This window comes from Kwoniella newhampshirensis, chromosome 4 (genome assembly GCF_039105145.1).
Source record: "Kwoniella newhampshirensis strain CBS 13917 chromosome 4, whole genome shotgun sequence".
NCBI lineage: Eukaryota > Fungi > Basidiomycota > Tremellomycetes > Tremellales > Cryptococcaceae > Kwoniella > Kwoniella newhampshirensis.
The window spans coordinates 899,077-917,825 of record NC_089958.1 but is presented as its reverse complement, the minus strand read 5'-3'; the positions used below and the strand labels follow the sequence as shown (position 1 = coordinate 917,825).

General features: G+C 51.8%; 5 protein-coding genes across 5 annotated transcripts; 2 read left to right on the top strand and 3 right to left on the bottom strand.

Annotated features, from left to right (window-relative positions):
• Positions 1-625: 625 nt before the first annotated feature.
• IAR55_002324 (uncharacterized protein) lies at positions 626-8,041 on the top strand (the record flags this gene model as incomplete). The annotated part of the gene is made up of 8 exons (XM_066945439.1): positions 626-2,326; positions 2,376-2,792; positions 2,875-2,937; positions 2,992-3,423; positions 3,510-3,550; positions 3,599-3,970; positions 4,063-7,654; positions 7,739-8,041. 8 exons carry the CDS (start codon positions 626-628, stop codon positions 8,039-8,041), a joined length of 6,921 nt encoding a protein of 2,306 aa, XP_066804128.1.
• Positions 8,042-8,268: 227 nt separating this feature from the next.
• Positions 8,269-10,612, bottom strand: IAR55_002323 (uncharacterized protein; the record flags this gene model as incomplete). The annotated part of the gene is made up of 10 exons (XM_066945438.1): positions 8,269-8,354; positions 8,407-8,462; positions 8,513-8,718; positions 8,800-9,057; positions 9,106-9,179; positions 9,223-9,535; positions 9,598-9,837; positions 9,900-10,179; positions 10,249-10,459; positions 10,528-10,612. The coding sequence occupies 10 exons, from the start codon at positions 10,610-10,612 to the stop codon at positions 8,269-8,271; spliced, it is 1,809 nt and encodes a 602-aa protein (XP_066804127.1).
• Positions 10,613-11,232: 620 nt separating this feature from the next.
• Positions 11,233-13,579, bottom strand: IAR55_002322 (uncharacterized protein; the record flags this gene model as incomplete). Its single annotated transcript, XM_066945437.1, has 12 exons — positions 11,233-11,463; positions 11,529-11,584; positions 11,637-11,752; positions 11,813-11,974; positions 12,034-12,102; positions 12,156-12,253; positions 12,312-12,468; positions 12,532-12,634; positions 12,700-12,926; positions 12,984-13,043; positions 13,101-13,199; positions 13,275-13,579. The coding sequence occupies 12 exons, from the start codon at positions 13,577-13,579 to the stop codon at positions 11,233-11,235; spliced, it is 1,683 nt and encodes a 560-aa protein (XP_066804126.1).
• A 1,008-nt stretch (positions 13,580-14,587) lies between these two features.
• On the top strand, positions 14,588-16,762 carry IAR55_002321 (uncharacterized protein; the record flags this gene model as incomplete). The annotated part of the gene is made up of 4 exons (XM_066945436.1): positions 14,588-14,776; positions 14,836-15,689; positions 15,753-16,091; positions 16,147-16,762. 4 exons carry the CDS (start codon positions 14,588-14,590, stop codon positions 16,760-16,762), a joined length of 1,998 nt encoding a protein of 665 aa, XP_066804125.1.
• A 262-nt stretch (positions 16,763-17,024) lies between these two features.
• Positions 17,025-18,701, bottom strand: IAR55_002320 (uncharacterized protein; the record flags this gene model as incomplete). The annotated part of the gene is made up of 4 exons (XM_066945435.1): positions 17,025-17,068; positions 17,133-17,386; positions 17,458-17,561; positions 17,625-18,701. 4 exons carry the CDS (start codon positions 18,699-18,701, stop codon positions 17,025-17,027), a joined length of 1,479 nt encoding a protein of 492 aa, XP_066804124.1.
• Between the last annotated feature and the right edge of the window lie 48 nt (positions 18,702-18,749).

Sequence of the window (18,749 nt, the reverse complement as noted above, 5' to 3'; positions counted from 1 at the left end):
TCAGACAAGCCTCGTCTGACAATGGGAAACTGCTGAGCTGTTGAAAGGAAGGTGGCAGTTGAAGGGAATTCGCGGGAAATCTCACGCTGGGGATGGATGAGACAGCTCTCCTCGGGGTCGAATGGCGGACAGCGAGACTGTGCCCGAAGTACCCGGCTACGATGTGAGGGCAAACTTTTAGTATGTCAAGTGGGTTTCAGCTGCATCTACGAGGAAAGATGATATATAGCCTTGATGGGTTAGATGAGAGTAAGTTGTAGTAGTGGTGACTCTCATTCGGAATCTCGCGGTAACAGCGCAGCGTGGCTGTTTTTTGATCCCGTCAGTAGCAAAGGAGCAGAGTGGAGGGCCAGGTCCGTTGCAGTCGTCTTTTGATTGTTCACAACAATAATCTACGCGTTTCCCATCGATTGCTTGTCTTGTCCGGCCCGCTGCTTCGCTTTTTGACAGACAACTCTTGGTCGAGAATTCAGCCTCTTCGTACAGGGCAACTTGCTTCTCGACACGCAACGAGCGGCGAGAGTGTATGGCCGCACTGTCCCAGAGTTCCATTCAGACTTTCAAAAGTTCTTTCCGCCTGATGATGCTGTGTCGGACCATGGGAACCGCAGATTCCTAAGACAACATGTCGGATCATGTATCTCCGCCAAATTCTAGGTCGAGGACCAGGATCCCATCGGGGCCTCGTCCACCTCCTCTCACGCTCCGTAGCTCCCCTTCCTCTTCTCGTCACACGTCTACCACCTCCATACCGAAGTCCTCAGGTCCTCCGCTGAGACGAGAACCCTCATCGAGCTCTCACAGCAAGCTTGCTCAGATGTCCGAATCACCTCTTGATGCGCTACTCGACTCGGAGGTTGATTTTACGGTGAGCCCAGAGGCATCTCCGCAGATACAGCCAGTTGCAAGTGGATCGAGTCGAGATCTGCAACAGCCCCCTCCTGTCGCAACGTCGACTTACCCACCTACAGCCACACCGGTGAGGGCGAACACACAAGCGGTGAGCGCTCTCCCAATGAGCCGCGAAACATCACAGATGAGATCACAGACCATGCCTGACACCGATCGGCCTGACACTCCGTCGTCATTCCGCGTATCTCGGCCTACAACCCCAAATCATGTCGTATCGCCTTCGAAGCAAAAATCGAAACCCAAACCGACGAAGCTCAACACCGTCAATCTTGCCACTCCCAATTCGTCTTCGCCAACGAAGCCTGTGTCACCAGGTCTGAAACATTGGCAGCAAGTTCGCACCCATGTCATGGCACCGACACCGCTGGAAGAGAAAGCACCGCAGCATGCAGGACGTCCGGGAGCAAAGAAACTCGGTCTGGTCTCAAAAGCAGCTGAAAAATTTGGTTTTCGTCAAGCAGCAGACCAAGTCATTGGGTATCGTGAGCGACGTCAGACGATGATGGGTCTCATGGCGGACATGGGCGGTCTGTCTCAGGAAGAGCAAGAACAAGTCGCTAGAGAAAGAAGAAAGTTTGCCAGGGACGTCAAGGCATGTCTGGATGCTTGTTCTTTGGAGGAGAGTAGAAGGAGGCTTTGGAGAATAGGCTATGGCAGGGATCCAAAGCCGACAATTCAGGTCGACACGAAATCAAGTGGGACATCGATACATCCATCAGTTCACACCGCGCAAAGATTTACATTCGATCCCGACTTCTCAGCATTCGCCCCTCTGCTCACGGAACTACATAAACACCTTCCCGCTGCTCGAGCGAAGAAACTCTGGTCCAGAACGTGCCCGCACCACTCGGCAATTTTGGCAGAGTTAGGAGTGGCATTCTTACCAAACTCGACCTCGACAGACGGAGAACGACAACAAGCCTTGGAAGTCTTCGGTGCAGTAGTGAAAAACTGGGCGGCGGACAGTGCAGACGAGGAGATGGAGAGATGGCTATGGCTGTGTCGAGCTTTGGTCACTGACGATCGACAACTACGGAACAGAGGTCTAACGCTGTTGAATAACTTTCTTCACTCTGAGACGACGCTTCCTCGTGGTCATGATCGACCGCATAGCGCTTTTGCATTTCAGAGCCTCGCCTCGGCGCTGATCGTTCTCCTGCACGCTGTGGAAACGTCTGGATATGATAACGAAGGTCACTTGAATATCATCAATGACTTGCTGGCGGATCTCAGCGAAGGAGACATCATTGAAGTCGAGGAGGCCTCCCTTTCCGAATTACTGGGATCTACAGAATTGTCGGGTTCATTTGGTGGCGTTGAGAAAGAGCTATTGTGGATAGCATCGGGCTCTGTAATTGGATCGAACCCGTCACTAGCGCACTGGCTGCTCAGAGATGACAGTCAGATGTTCAGAGTGAGTGAGCCAATGATCTGTATAGCCAAAGTGCTGAACGACTTTCCAGCGTTTACGACCTGCGCCAGTCCTTCACGCAACGCCGCCTCTCATTCTACAACTACGTTCGCGTGCAGCTTGCACATTCTTGTCCTCTTGGACTCAGATCATCCGCACTTCGGTTGATCTGCTACTCAGCCTAGCAATATGGCATTCTGCTCGGGATATCTTCTTGTCAGAGATCGATCATCTCCCCGATGAAGACGGATTGTTGGCTAATCACCTCGGGCATTTCCTTTTCGAGATTGAGCTACAAGCATATCGCGCTCAAAGTACCCGCGGACAGGAGACACTTGATCCGTTTAGGATTTCAATGGGACCTCAAAACGTCGTCTCAGGACCTACCGAGCACCTGGATGTCATCATTCGCACTATGCTGAATGGAGACAACGAGAAGAAGCGATTCGTAGGAGCTGCGATGGAAGTGGTAAGCTAAACCTAGCTATGTGTGCGCTTACCGTCTTCAGATCGTCGGTGGAGATCTCGAACCCGTTTGTCGTATGACTCAGTCATTCCTGCTAAACAAGTCGACAGCAACATTGGGCAAAGACTGCGTGAACGCACTTTTTTCGGTGAGTAAAGTAGCCAACTGGACGATCAGTCAACGTTACGCTGACGTATTACAGCGCTTCACCTCCTCACATGGTCCCTTCACCGAAGCTCGGACATTCCTATTATGGCTCGCGAAATCGCACCCACAATTACTGTACAAGCCTCTCTTCAGCTGTTCAGCTGCTACCCAAGCGACCACTCTGTCATCACACCTGAAGTTGATCACCATTTTGAGCGATTCAATCGGTCCCGCCCAATTCTGGACACAGGCCGATCCGCAAATGGTCGCTATTGTCCTGATGGGCGATGTTGCTCCTAAACAAAACAAAGGAAAAGCGAAAGAGGGTGAAATTGCGGTCGCGAATATAAAACCTGGTCGATATGCGGTTCTGGTCGAATTCATTAATGCACTTGACAAAGTGAAAGAGACCGCGTCTTCTGGTAGTAAACTGAGAACGTTTATTGACGGAGTGGAAACGCGATTAGCGGTATTTCTGGAGGTCGAGGTGAGTGAATTCGAGGAGATGACCGCTGATTTGAGTAGGAAAGAGATGGACAATTACCGGAATCGTATCGAGCTTTGATATGCCAGGTACTGCTGAAGATGCGCATGATTACATCCTCGATAAGACGGTGAGTCGTGATCCTTCAAGCATTTAGACGCTCCTAACATCCTCGCAGGTCCCCATGGATTCGACTTGTGATGTCGTGGTTCATCGATCTGTCCCGCCAAGCACCTACTGTCCAGGACGACAAGCAGATCGCGATGCTCCTAACTGTACTTCAAGGCGTTATCGGAAGGAGTGACATAAGCGACAAGGCATCTTCGAGCTTACATCTGGCAGACCAGCCTGCGCACAGCGATAGTGTACCGGTCGCTGTCAAGAGACAAGAATGGCTGGATAAGACCCTCGAAATGCTTGCACCAAGACTTTTAGTGGCGATACACGCTTGCCTTGCTATCGACGATTGGGCTTCACTCTTGCCTTATCTGTGGCAGTATTATACGCTCGAAAGACCCGCGCAGCAGGCGCTCGTCTTTCTCCTTGAAAAGTGCGCCGAGCTGATTCCAAAACAAGTTCGTACCGTCATTTTGTCCGATCTCACCAGGTGAGTCTCATGCATTCGAATGGCACTGATGTCAGCCATCAATCGGCCATCCGATCTCAAGCTCTTCGGAAAACGGCAACGCTTTTCGGATGGCGCACTCAGGTTCTAACTCAGAAAATTGTCACCGACCGACGTGGACCTGTCTTTCAATTTTCAGCGAAAACTCTCGATTTCGTTGCGACCGACATCGGCTCCCCAATTTGGGTTGCATCCCATGATGTTCAGGATGCTGCTTTGCAAAAATTTGGGCAGACGCTACCCCTTGAATTGAGACAACATTTGATGGAGCTAGGATGGGGAGAAGACACAACTTTACAGGCTACTTCGGACTGGGAGAAAGTCCCAGTGTCGGCTCTTCCTTCTTTGCAACATCAGCAAGAAGGAATGTCCTCAAATCATTCTCCAAGTCCGATGAATTCGCTTTTGCGACGAGGATCGAGCGGCTCGGGCACTTCCTTCTCAGGGAAGCGGAGAAAGGCCATTTTTGCACCGGTATTTTTCGGTCTCGTCAATGAGCAGGTCGTCGTTCTTGCTGGAGAGGCCGACGGCGGCGTCAGTGCTCTTTCTCGAGAATTGGTAAGACTTGTTCAACGGGACGAGTCAGCTGCATTTCTTCGTCCCATCACCAATGATTTCAAGGCCGATTTCTTGGGTTCTCTTTCTCGGCTCAATGCCGTCATGTCGTCTCTCACTCCTGAGTTCGCCTTCTCCGGCCTGAATGCCCTGGTTGGGTATCTCAAATCCGTCTCTCGAAATGATCCGGACTTCGTCCACCTTTGTGTGGCTCTCTCAACGATCGCTCGCCTCGTACCACAAGTTAGTGAAATCTCTCTACGCGATATACGGAAAAACAAAACGGAGCACGTACTCCTTCCAGCGTCGATCCACGAGGACGAGGGTGGTTTCAAGGTTCACGCTCCATGGATAAACGGATTGTTAGAGGTCCAGACCGCTCAACTACTCATTCTTGCCGAAGGTCTTCGAGCGAACCCTCGAGAAGTCTATCTGGTGAAGAAAATGCTGTCGAACCTGCAGATACAGGGCTCCGTTCACCATCTGCCTTTTGCTAGAGCCTGGCTCGTGCTCGTTATCGCTTTATTCTCTGCTGTCAATCGAAATTATAACGATCGAGCTGAACTTCGACATTTCCTCTCAAACGTCGCCGTAATCCTTCAAGTGCACGGCCAACATGACCTCCTTGTCACTGCACATGCTATGCGAGTTTTCATGCTCTGCTCTGCAAGGTTCCGTCGGCTCTTCACTTCGATGGGTTTCGCCACTATCATGCGGTCAGTATACGAAACCTATGCGAGCGGGAATCCTGCCGCAAGGGACTGTATCGAGTATGCTGGGAGGAGTTTTTATCGAATACACCAAGACTCATTCGTTTATCAGACTTGTATCGTGATCGCCGACATCGAATACAATCCCGCTTCTGTGTACTCCCTTCTCTCGAGTCTGTCTGTTGGTAGCTCTATCGCTTCCGGAGTTCCGTCCGGTATCAGAGGGCTCAATGACCACGAAGAGATCGAGGCGCTAGTGCAAATGATATCAGGTCCGGAAATCGCGTTGTCGGAGATCGGGACGGATGCTGTCGAAAGACAGGCCAAAAAGTTAGCTTCAATCACTCTTGAGGACGACACTTTCCCGAAGGAGAACATTGTACGGCTGTTCATGACTATCATTGCGGCGAATCCTGCCACATCTCGAGCGGGCAGCTTCCTTCGACTTCTCGCTGCTCTCGTACCGTACATAAAGGACTCAGCAAGTGAGGAGCTGCTACGAGAAGGCGTCGACGCGCTTGGGTCAGTGATTGCCAAAGGAAAGACGGGGGACCAGTCCTCCATGTCAGCCTTCAATCCCGGATCCGATGAGTCATCCTCCAATTGGGTCAGCGCAAGAAGGGAGTATGTGTTCCTTGTTGAATCGTATGCTCGCTCAGGAGGAAGACTGGGTGCCTCGGCGACCAAACAAACGCTTAACATGGTCCTTGATCTCCTTCGACGACAACCCGAATCCGTGGGTCCTGCCGCTTCGAGTATCGTTGGCGAACTTGCCAAGACGCATCTGTCGTCTCGCCGACCGACTCCATTCCTTCGTGATATCGCGCCACTGTTCCGAATGTTCATCGCCGCTGTCGATTTCTCCGGCATGCTCGATTCGATCACTGACCTCATCCGACAGTCAAATTATAATCTTAACGTAGAGACGACCTCAATAATTGTTCAAGATTACGTAGAAACATCTGTGAAGATGTTGGCATCTGCTTCAGAAGAAAATATGGCTTTCATCGTTCCTCTTCGATCGAGTGCCGTCCGACTCTTGAGTGCAGCAGTGTTTCTAGAGGGTGATGCGCTGGGGTGTCTAGAACGACATCCACCTGGCGCGAATCTTTTGGCATCGCTTGTCCTGCCTCTCTGCATGTTGCTAGAGCCTCCACAAGAGGTGGACAGAGGAGCGGTCTATTCGAGCCTTTGGATTCGAATATTGCACTATGTGCTTCGGTCTTTCAGTTCGATACGGTCAAGAACCTCATCCGTGATGCCAGCTTCGCCACAGGTCAGAGCGGCCACTATTGTCCTTACAGTACAAATCATCAAGGTCATCATCATTCGCGAACCCCACAGTGTATCCAATGTCAAAGGATTATGGACGTACATCGCTCGATATCTCCTCAACCTCATTCAGGATGGAGACGCTCGCTTCGCGGAGACCTCAATCGATCCTCCCTCACCCAGATTAGTCGACTGGATCACGTGGTCGTTGTTTGAGTTTTTATCTCTGCATCGAAGTCCGCTCCAAATTGAAATGAGATGTAAGATGCAGCTTGCGTTGTTGGCGACACATCGAGCAGGAGAAGCTGAACGATCGCACCCTGCTTCGCCGACGATCGGGACGGGCAGGAAAATGTCCAACTCTCCTCAGATCCTTTCCGGCCGAGCACGAGCCTCATCGTCCCGCTCGCCGAGCTTCGGTTATCATTCCAGAGTAGCTAGCGGTGTCACGCCCGATATCCGAAGTCCTGGCAGTCAAACCACATCAGATCAACACACCGGCACTTTGGGAGGCGGGTCTCACTCCCGAATGCCAAGTCAACATCTTTCGCCGTTCTCCGGCATCTCTCCCACCTCTGGCTTTGGGCACGGTCGAATGCCGAGCCATGGAAGTATGCTAGGTGGAATCGGTTCCTCAGGGATGGTTCGACCATCTTTCGCTGCATTGTCTGCACGTAGAGCTTCAAGACCTACGTTTGACGCTTTCCCCAACGGGATAGGTATGAATTTCCGATTCCCATCTTCGGCGGGAGTCACCCGAAATCTGGAAAGTGGAAATGGCGAAAAGCCTATCGTCCATCTACTCAATGTAGCACCTCCTTCAGCGACGAGTACAAATGTCTCTCCGTCGATCCCGTTCCCTTCGCCCGCGAGTCCTGGTGGAGTGACAGATGGACGAAGATCTGGCGGAGAGGCGGCTTTGAGAGATACGAGGATCAGATCAGAGAGATTGAGTGAAGGGGCTAAGAAAGCATTGAAGAAAGTCATGATGGTGAACGGATGGGAGGTGATGGATTCCGGGGAAGAAGACGAACAAGAATCAATGAAGACTTGGACCATCATGGATGCTTTGGTAAGTATCACAGAACATATTTCTGTTTCATCTCGTTGGTCATTTCGGTGCTGTGCTAATCGATATACGAAACGTGTTTCGCAGCATGTCGTCTCTGAACAAACAAAGATATTCGTCGAAGAAGAATTCAGAGATGTTTTCTCCCCTTCATCATCCGAAGAATGGTTAGATCTGAATCGAATCAACAATGACGATCGATCTGAAGTCGACGAGAAGAGTGCACTGAGAATGAGCCAGATGGGGATGGGGACTGAACCAGAGGGATATCAAGTAGGGGAAGAAGAGAGCTATTCTTTCGATCTCAATGAGAAGAGAAGAGGTAGTGATCTGAACGAGAGTTCGGGCGGCAAAGTTCCGATTTTATCTGTATCTGTTTCGTCACCTTGAGTACTGTATATACCCTGCACTTTTGATACCCTTCTTTCAAATGACTACGCTCCGGCAGCGCGTGTTATGCAACGCGGATTGAGATGTTGTGGTATTTTGTGCATGGTTTAACTATGAGCTGAATGCGAGAGAAGGACATGAATGGGTTCACTGGACCTATACAGTAGTACAACAATGGGAATACTGCGACTTTACTGAGTTCGAAAAGGAGAAACGGAATTACGTCTTCAAATGGCTGGAAGAGGTGGCTTCCCGTGAAGGCGAGGCGAACGGCGACGAGGCTCGGGTACTTCAGGCAAGTCAAGGAGAAGACCTTTGAACATTGTTAGCCTGGGCCATCGCCCAAATACTCTATAACCACTTACCTTTCAATTTCTTGTCTGGAACAGAGCTGCTGCCGACTTTGGTTTGAACCCGTTCTCTATAGTAGAGTCAATCATGGTACTCGTGATCGGGAAAGCCAGCACTCACACTTTCGTCGTGCTTTCACCCCGCTTGGCGATCCGGTCTATGGTCATCTTACCAGTTACAGCGGTACTGGCGGAACCATTCATCGCAACTGCAATCTCCGTCGGATTGCTGATGTTTGCTCGGGTAGTCCGTCTAGGTGCTAGTGGCAGACGAGTGGTGACCCTGGTCGACGATTCGCCGTATTGTCGAAGAGTTTCGACATCGGACTAGTACAGTAAAGCCATCAGCTGAGCACTGCGCTTCTGCTTCACCTCACTGCCACTTTTAAATATCACTTGAGCCCTAACCTTAGTTTTCTTCGTCTTAGCGACTCCCAGTCTACCCTTCTCGGGCGAGCTGATAACGGCTGTTTGCTTGTCCCTGTCAACCACTACTGCGTTCTCCTTCGCTTTCAGGCTGTTGACTAAGGTATGATCCGTTTTCCTGGTTGAGTCCTCTTTGGTTTTCATGCCGTACAAGCGGGACTTTCTCGGCATATTAGGAGGCACGTTCTCCTTTTGCTTCTTGTGCTCGACAAACTTGGGCCTCATGCTGGAGGCGGGTGTCTTCATCTCGTCCTTTCGTCAACCGCTGACACTCCATCGGACACTCACATTCGGCGACAGATGAATCTCTCTGAGCACGCGCCCATGTTTGAGCTGGAGAGCCTTGGCATTACGAGACGGTTCTACGGGAAAATCGTTAGTTTACTCCTGGAAGCGGGCACTCACCACTTCTTGCTTTCAAAGGCGGGATAGTGCTTGGGATATCTTCCCAATCCATTTCCTCTCTCTTGGACCAAGCAGCCAGCATTCCTGCCCAACGTCTTTCCCAACATCTTTTATCGTATTGGAGACGATACAAGACCGACTTTGGAGTCTGACACAGGGAGAATTCCCCAGCGATGAAAGACAGGAAGCACAGATCTTGGAACACTTCTTCTGTGATCTGACCAGAAGACTTGGGCGCGTGGGTCGACCCTTGAAACACTGGGGGCTCTCGGTAAAACGGTTGCAACCATGGATGATTGAGGATTTGGAGTATCTGGGGAACATTGATGGTTTCAGTTCGGTGGCACTGCATGTCTCGATTTCAGTTTCACTCACCGTCCATCTCACTTTTGGGTTCTTCTGTAGCATTCCGTATATCAAAGAGGCAAGACCTCCTGGAGCCAGATCTTCTTGAGCCCACGCGAATAGCGGATCGTCGCAGATGATACGCCTCTTGATCGTTGTGCTAGTGTCCTCTTGAAAAGGGGAGACAAATGGGTGGTCCATGTCGAGCAACTTGATTAGAAGAATGCCCAGAGACCAAACGTCATTGGCTTTAGCATCATATGGTATGTCCTGTGGGGGGGGGGGCAGCATTTAGTATGTACAAGAGGACCTGTGCTCGTAGAAAGTCTCACTGCTGTCTTCTCGGGACTAGAATAATCCAAAGTCCCGCCTGCGCTTTTGACTGATCCACCGTGGGGTCTAAAGTGGGAGAAGCCAAAGTCGACCAGGATCGGCATACCATCTTTGTCCATGAGGATGTTTGATCGCTTGATGTCTTCGTGGCTGACCCCGAGTTCATGAAGGGCATGAATGGTGAGGAGAAGTCGTCGGAAAAAGGTAACGAGACGTTCTCGCGTCCAGACGACATGCGACGATGATGCCGAGTAAGGATAGAGGGTGAGGAAGACATACCTGAGCGCAGGAGTAACGTTGAATTGACGCCGCATACTGTACTAGTGGACCTTGGCGAGTGGAACTCACGTCCATCCTCCCTCTTCCATCACGCCTTCGAGCCCGACTATACCTCCTAACCCAGCTCCTGTGAGAGCCTTGAGGAGGACCACCTCCTTGTGAGCCTCGATAGCATCGACGGTGTGGTCCCAGCTTACCCTCCCTGGCTCTCGATGGAGCGCGGGAAGGATTTTGCATGCGGCTTTATGTCCGTTAGGATGAGTGGCGAGACGTACATGAGCTAAAAAGGATGGGGGAGACATCTCAGCTCAGCTCAGCTCACAGAGCGGCGCGAGTAAGTTGATTTACCATAGGCACCTCTGCCGAGGGTTTGCCCCAACTTCCAACCCCCGACTCGAGTCAGTGTACTTCGGGGTGTAGGGTCGGCGGGCATGGTAAAACCACAATGTCAATGGGTAGTGGTTAGTTGGATAGTCACTGATGGTCGCAGTGCAAAAGAGTGGGGGAGTTGGACCCAAAAGCAAGAAGGAGAAAGGGAAAGTCAAGATGACCGCTGCCCCGTGTGGGATCCTTCATCCACAAGACAGTAAGAGTCAAGGGCAGAGAGAGGACTGAATGAAGATGGGAAAGCCAACTCAGGTCGTCTTTGACAGGAGGGTCCCAAGAAAGAGAGTCGTCGACTGTCACTCTATGAAAGCAAGAACGACTCAACCTCTCCAAGACGAGACTCTCAAGACGCTAACGGAGTCAAGATATGCAAGAGGGGAATTGGAGGTGTAGTCGATATTATGCAAGGTGAGATAGAAGGCAAGGGAAGAGGAGAGAAGGAGAAGGAGAATGTAAGGAAAGACAGCGAGGAATGGCAAAAGACAGTCACGTCGTTTTTCGGCAAAACATCATTTACCGTATCCCGTGGCGGACCGTGCGTTCTCCTTTTGACACTGTCGGCTGCATGTGAGATGGCCTCATGTTGCTAATTGATACAACCACCTACTGTCGACTACATCTATTATATCAATCGTCTCAAGCCTCGTCGAACACAGGTCAAGCAGATCAGGGCTTCGATGACTCCTTCTCTTTCACCTCGGCTTCGATTCTTTTTGCTTTTTCTCGTCGCTGCTGTCTCCATCTCGGTCCGTACTTCAGAGGGATCAGGATCAGAGGTGTCCCAACGAGGCATATACCGCTGAAGAGAACGAAACACCAGCCAGCGCCCATGCGATCGACGACAAGTTGAACGGTTGAGACCGTCACCGCACCCAAAGCACATCGGATGAGGTTATACTGTCAGGAGGAGGATGGTGAGCATTGCACCACGCACCGTCACGCATGGCGAGAAGGCGACCTACTGTAGCCGTAACCGCCCCGCCTTGTCCAGCGAAGAGGTCTATACCATAGATAGTGGCTAAAGGTGGCACATCAGATCAGATATCATGAGAGGACGATGGGATACCTACTAGTCGTGAGGAAACCTGTACCCAGACCGACGAAGAAGTTCAGGATAATAGGCACGGATATGTGGGCATGAGCTTGCATGCTCCAAGCAAGACCCATTGTCGAGATGAGTAGAATTCTGAATTGGGCGCAAGTCAGCTACCTCCTTCATTGAGGGTCTGTGAAATATGTCACGTACCCGATGTGGAATGGTAGGATCAGGAATCTGACCCGTTCAAGCCGAAATTCGTCCGGGAAGTGTCGATGATCTCCACCGACTCGCTTCTTCTCTCGACGATAGAAGACATCCATGATTCGACCGGTCACAAATCCTGATATTCCGCAACCGACTCCGTTTGGACTGTTGTGTCGCTAGTCAGCGGAACAGAATGATGACAGTACAAGGAAATTTGTACTTACATGTAGCAGAGACCGATCACGATTTCGCTTACTCCATACTCGGTCTTGAGTAGGGAGGAGAAGACAGTCCTATGTCCTCTCCTATCAGAGGCGTCCCATCTACCTGACTAATCAAAACTCACAATAATGCGTACCACATTGCGTAGTACAGGGAGGACCAGGTGAATAACATCGCCAGGTCGGGCTGAAGGAACAACAGAAAAGATGCCCATGGCTTGAACTGCGGAGTTTCCAATCAACGTTGGGGTTCCAATACCTGGACCCAGTGATGAACATACCTTGGCCCGATGTCCGAGTGCCTCGGGAGTCTCACCCTTCTCCTGCATTTCTCTCATCTGCTTCTTGCGTCTGATTAAAGCGGCTGGGGTGCAATTGAGTAACGGCGGCGGTATCGAACCGTCTCCAACAAGAGTCCGTAGTGTTTCGGGAAAAGCACTAGTGTCGCCGGTCAGTCAGGCGCATGACACCACCAGATTTGACGACCTGATGATCACTCACAGAACCAAGGGCACTAATACCACCGCACAGAAGATGACCAGAAACCAGAAGATAGACCTCCAGCCGAGTGTATACGAGAAGACACCTCCAAGTAGCGGTCCCACTGCGCAACTGACTGTCAGCCTGGCTAGTAGTAGGTTCAGGTTTCCCGATCTTCATGTCACTCACGTGCAGGTCCAACCGTGATGCCCAGGTTAAACAACCCCAAAAAGCGTCCTCTTTCCTGCGGCATCGCAATATCGGCCACTACTCCTGTCCCGATGGCTATCAATGGCGAGCCACCGGACGCCTGAACGAGACGCATGAGCATGAGTAGCCAATACGCGTTAGTCGGACAAAGGGCGGTCCCGACGCAGGAGAGTAGGTAAACAAGGAGACAAGCGATGAACACGGGTCTTCAGGACGAGTCAGCCGGTGGATGCTAAGCAGCAATAAAGCGAAACGGAACGCACCGACGTCCAAAAGCGTCTCCCGCAGATCCCCATATCGAAGGCGTGAGAGCTTGAAAGATCCTATAGCGTACAGTGATAAGTCACACGACCATCGACAGAGTGCGAGATGACACCTACAGATACATTGTCACACTCAAGTTGATCTTCTCCGTCGTGGTACCAAAGGCTGCAGCGATGGTCGGTATAGCTGGCACGTATATGTTTGTCGATATCGGTCTACAGTGCACCGATACATGGCTCAGCTCCATCTATTCTCTCCTGAGGCTCTCAACGCGTGCCCGCGAAACTCACGAGAAGACCGCTCCCAGTGCACTCAGACTGACAATGAACCATTTCTGACCGTCCGTGAACACAGAATATGGTTTCGCCGTCGACCCAGAGGTCATATTTGTTTGTACATGGTTGAGATTTGGGAATCCGCTCGCTGCTCTGTTGGTCGATTGTACGCGAGTAGCTGTGGCTAGTCGCGATAGGGGGACCTGAGATGATTGTTGTTGATCCAGATCAGACTCGTTCTGCTCGACTTCTAATCTCGCTCTGTCCACCTGGGATCTGGACCGTTCCAGTCCTTCTTCATCTGCTGCCTGTTCCGCCATATTCGATAGGTGTCAAATCACTGGAGGAGTATAATGTTTGATTGAGGCGATATGATTACTGTGCAAGTCTCTTTCATCTCTTCTATCCCCCTGCCCGATGGTGTATATATATATCGAGACTACGCGACCTTCGCTTGGACAGTGATGGCGATGTGCTTACTCAACATATGTCTAAAACATACTCATACTCGTTTATCTCATCATCACATTCACTGACTGACTACTGCTGCATCCCTCACCGTCATCAAGTTTCTCCGGACGATGCGGAACCTGCATGATCCAATACCGCAACTCGTATTTTGATGCTTGATTTCCGGCCGAGAGTTGCTTTTTTCGGCGATGACCGCATGCACATGTCGGCCGACGCATCGCGTGTCAGTCCATCAACTTTTACTGGAACCGGGTTCTTGGTTTGCCACATCCTTGCATGCATCGTCCAACCACTCGTTGCCATACCTGCAGATGGATCAGCTCCTTACCTCATATGCAGGTCGATGTCAGAACATGCCTGGGGAGTTATTCGGCAGAACGCTGAGATCGTAGCAGGCATGCCACTATTCAGACGTCCCACGGGAGAGTGCTGTCCAATTTTCTGTTCCCCCAAGGGCTGTCATCCCACGCCTGATCACTTCCCTTTCCCGCATGACAACCCAGCTCTGGGGAATGGACTTGCTCATGTTCGATCATCAGCTCGAAACCAAGCCATTCACCGTGTCGTCTCGACGCACGCATAGAGTGTTCCTTCCACTGTGAATGAGCAGACCGCTCATCGGTGCCACACTGGTCAGTAATGAATGAAACCACGTTTTTGTAATCGCGATTACAAAAACACTACAAAACGTGCTGAAGTGTTCCTGAACCTCGGAATCGAGATTGACTCGAACGACTGATGGTGGTTGGTGACCGTGTACTTGATCTCGATCTTTTATTGCTCTTGCTCAGTCAACATCAGATCGACAATCAAAGCACAAACGAACATCACGTCTATAGACTGACACCCCACCCAAGATGCCAAACTCGGCAGCGCCCGCACAGATCCCTCTGGGTTCCTCAGTCCCCATTCTCACGGCACATGCGATCTCGGTCTCCCTTCCGACCTGGGACGACACAGTGGGATATGAAGAGGGCGAGAAAAGAGTAGTAGACAAAATGGAGACTGGATATCCTCGATTCTTCATTCATCGAAGCATTCAAAAGGTACGTTGCTATATCTCCAACATGTCTTGAACAGCTGCGCTGACTGAACCGAGATGCAGCTCGCTGCACTGTGTTTGTCGAAATTCGGTCGACCTGATGAGCTCTGTATCCTCCTCCCGACATCCAAAGTCGCCAGTGAAGGACGTGATTTCCTCGCTTCTCGAACACCTCCCATTGCCTCCCGAATCGTCGAGTTCGTTATTTGTCCTTCCGCCTCTTCCTTGGTCGATACGTCCGCTTCTAAATCTCACAACGCCGGCGTGGAAGTCATCGAACTGCAAATCCTGTTGTTCGACAAAGAACACTGGTCCACCGCCAAGTCTTTCTGGCAACACACTGGAGACGGGATATGTTCGCGTATGGCTGAGCGGGCTTTGGCTTTCCTCGGAGAGACTCCTGCAGGTAGTCAGGCGAGACCACCCACTCCTCCTTCTGAAAGACAGCCAAGCAAAGCCCCTATCAACCGAAATAGGCATTACTCAAGACGAACGCCTTCGGTCCCCGCGACACCGACCACGCCAAGCACGCCCGCGTTCAGTTCTGGTTCTGGCGGAACCCATCTCGCAGCAGATGATCTGCCTGTCGAGTCGGTCAAGGAGGAGTCGCTCACACCGGATCTTACGACCTATCTCGAAGAGCGATATGGACGGAACCTGCCCTTGTTCAACGCCCCTCTTGCCAAACAAGCGTTGAAGAGACGAATTGCTGGTGGTTTGCTTCCCAGTGACGAGGACTTTGGAAAGATCGACGACGTCGCGCGAGGTGTCGCACATGGATCGGGCAAGAAGGCGGTGACGGAGGATGATGTGTATCTGTATCCTTGTGGCATGAGCGCCATCTGGCACGCTCATGACATTGCAAGGGTTGCAAGACGGCGAAAAGGAGAACAAGAAGGTATCAGCGTTTGTTATGGGTGAGTCGCAGTCGCCGGCACCAACTGGTCGTTTTATCGTCTGATGACCTGTTCATCTCGCAGCTTCCCATACACGGACACTCTGAAAATTCTGCAGAAATGGGGACCTGGTTGCCACTTTTTCGGTAGAGGAGGCTCAGAAGATATCGATGATTTAGAGAAACTCTTGGCGACCACCCAACCTCCCGTCCTCTCCTTATTCTGCGAATTCCCTTCCAACCCTCTCCTACGCAGTCCCGATCTCGCTCGAATTCGAAAACTCGCAGATCAATACGGCTTTGTTATCGTTGTCGACGAGACTATTGGGAACTTCATAAATGTTGAAGTGGTCACATTTGCAGATGTGGTCGTGAGCAGTTTGACGAAGATCTTCAGTGGTGATGCCAATGTGATGGGTGGAAGGTGAGTGGAGAACTCAGGACTTCGGAGGGCGGTTGAGCTGATCTGCTGTTCCCAGTCTCATTCTAAATCCCAATGGTCCGTTGTACGAAGAGCTGAAAGCGGTCCAGGATACCGATTACGAAGATCACTACTACCCGGAGGACGTCGTCTACATGGAACGCAATTCACGAGACTTCAGAGCCCGTATCAAACGAGTCAACGATAACGCATACGAAGTGTGTGACTTCTTGTACCGACACTCGCTCGATGACACCACCATGCCAGCGGAAGGCAAGGTCGTCAAGAAAGTCTATTATCCACGCTACATCACTCAGGAACTATATGCCCAGGCCCAACGACATCCGCCACTTGGGAAAGGCGGCTTCGGCGGCCTGTTCTCGGTCACGTTCACCTCTGACGCTGCGTCAAAAGCTTTCTTCGACACGTTAGGATGTGCCAAAGGTCCGTCTTTGGGCACGAGCTTCACACTCGCTTGTCCGTATACTATCTTGGCGCACTATCTGGAGTTGGATTGGGCGGCAACTCATGGTGTGGAGAGGGGTCTGGTGAGAATCAGTGTGGGTCAAGAGGATCAGTCGATTTTGAGCGAATGGTTCGAATCCGCTTTGGCAGCGGCTCAAGCGGCAGACAAGGCAGACAAGGCTGCGTCGGCGTCAGCATCAGCGCAATAAAAAGCATCCTACGAGTAAGACCATTTGTTACACAATTCGTATGAAGGTCCACAGCGGAAATGCACAATTGTTGTTTCGGATAGGACAAGTTTTCACCCAAAATACATTCCGGCAAAAACGACCCAAAATAGTTTTACGAATAGTCCACTCTGCACAGACGAGTTGATGCAATCAAGCAGACCCGTCGATGTAGAGGTACTGACACGTCATCCGTGGCCCACATCCGCCACCTGCCCAATCCTACCGCAGCTCAACGAAGTGCTTAGTGGGAGTAGATAGCGGGGATAGGAGGAAGGATGGCGATGGCTGATAGAATGCAGCAAGTCAGTATAGCATATAGACGAGAGAGCAGAGAAAATAAGACACTCACTCCTGGGGATCAAAGTCGACATGGCACCAACGGAGAACATTCCATCCGCATACAACGCAGTAGCCAAGTCGACTGCTCCATTCTCCGACGCCTTGATACCACCGATCATCGCAGCGAGCGAGGCGTCGAGCTCAGCCGCGATGGAGATGACGGTTGTGGTGGATGAGATGGTCGACGGGAGGAGCTTGAGGTAGTTGTCGAGGTTCCTGACGAGCTGAGAAGCAAATGTGATGAAGGGAGAGTGCTCAACGGTGCTGCACAAGGTTCGAGGAGAGGAAGAATTAGGTTTTTACGACTTTTGCGGCAAGATCGTGGCAGGGCTCACCTCTGCAACATAGCCGCCTGGTTTTGGACGGCATAGGCGAGGTTGTAGTAGATTGTCTGGATCTGCTCGACAGCCTCTACAGCAGATACAGGCTTGATGTTTCCCTGCCAGTGAGACATGATCATCAGTACGCCGCTCGGCCTGGCAGATAGAGTGGAGTGACTTACGACGAAGGTGTTCAAGGCCTGTAAGATCCGAGTAGGAGTGGCGGTGGTGATGGGAGCGGCGGCACTGCCGGTAGAGGTAGGGTGAGCGACTTGACCTGCGACACCGCCGACGACGTTCTCAGCTTGACCAAGGATCGATCCGGAGGTGAGACCACCGATGACGTTTCCGGGGACAACGGAGGAGACGATGTGCTCAGCTTGACCGAGGACGTCGCTCGAGGTGACACCATTGAGGACCGAGCCGACACCAGAGCCGGAAGTGACGCCGTTGAGGATGGACCCCACACCGCTACCCGAGGTCGCACCACCGAGGATAGATCCCACACCTGAACCTGAAGTGACACCCTTGAGCGTGTTCTCGACTTGACCGACCGCACCAGTAGCGGCGGAGACGACACCGGCTGGGACGGCGCCTTGAGCGATACCGCCGACAGTGCTGGCGATACCGCCAGCCGAGACACCGTTGACGGCGCCTCCGACGATGCTGGTGAGATCGCCAACTGCACCTTTACCAATGGTAGTGAACCCGGTTGCCCCCGAAGCCAATCCTTTCAGAAGGGAAGAACCTTGAGCGACGACGTTTCCGGCTAAAGCTCCGTTGGCGGTAGCGACGATGTGGTCGAGATCGAGACTCGCTCCGGCTGAAGCTGAACCGGACCCAGACGCAGATCCAGCGACGTTGATACCGTTGGCAATGGTCGGGCCGACGATGCCTGTGACTTGGGAGATGACGGATCCGACGATCTTGGTGGCGTCAGGGACGATGACACCGGTAGCTTGACCGATCACCGCTCCCGCAATCTTGGAAGCGTCACCAATGGCCGATCCGACGAATTTGGTCTCCTGGGAGATGGCAGAGGCAGCGACACCAGTAGCTTGACCAACGACAGAACCGACGATCGAGGTGGCCTGTCCGACGGGAAGGGCAGCTCCGACGATCGACGTCACAGAACCCACAGCAGCAGGGGTAGGGACGATTCCGCCGAAAAGCGATCCGAGCCCAAAGAGAGGAAGAGCCTGGGTCTGCGCCAAGAAGGGGAGAAGGGCGAAAAGAGCGATAGTCTTGCAAGCTTGCATCCTGAGTATCTTGGCGTTGGTGATGGTTGCTTTGGTCGGTGAGGAGAA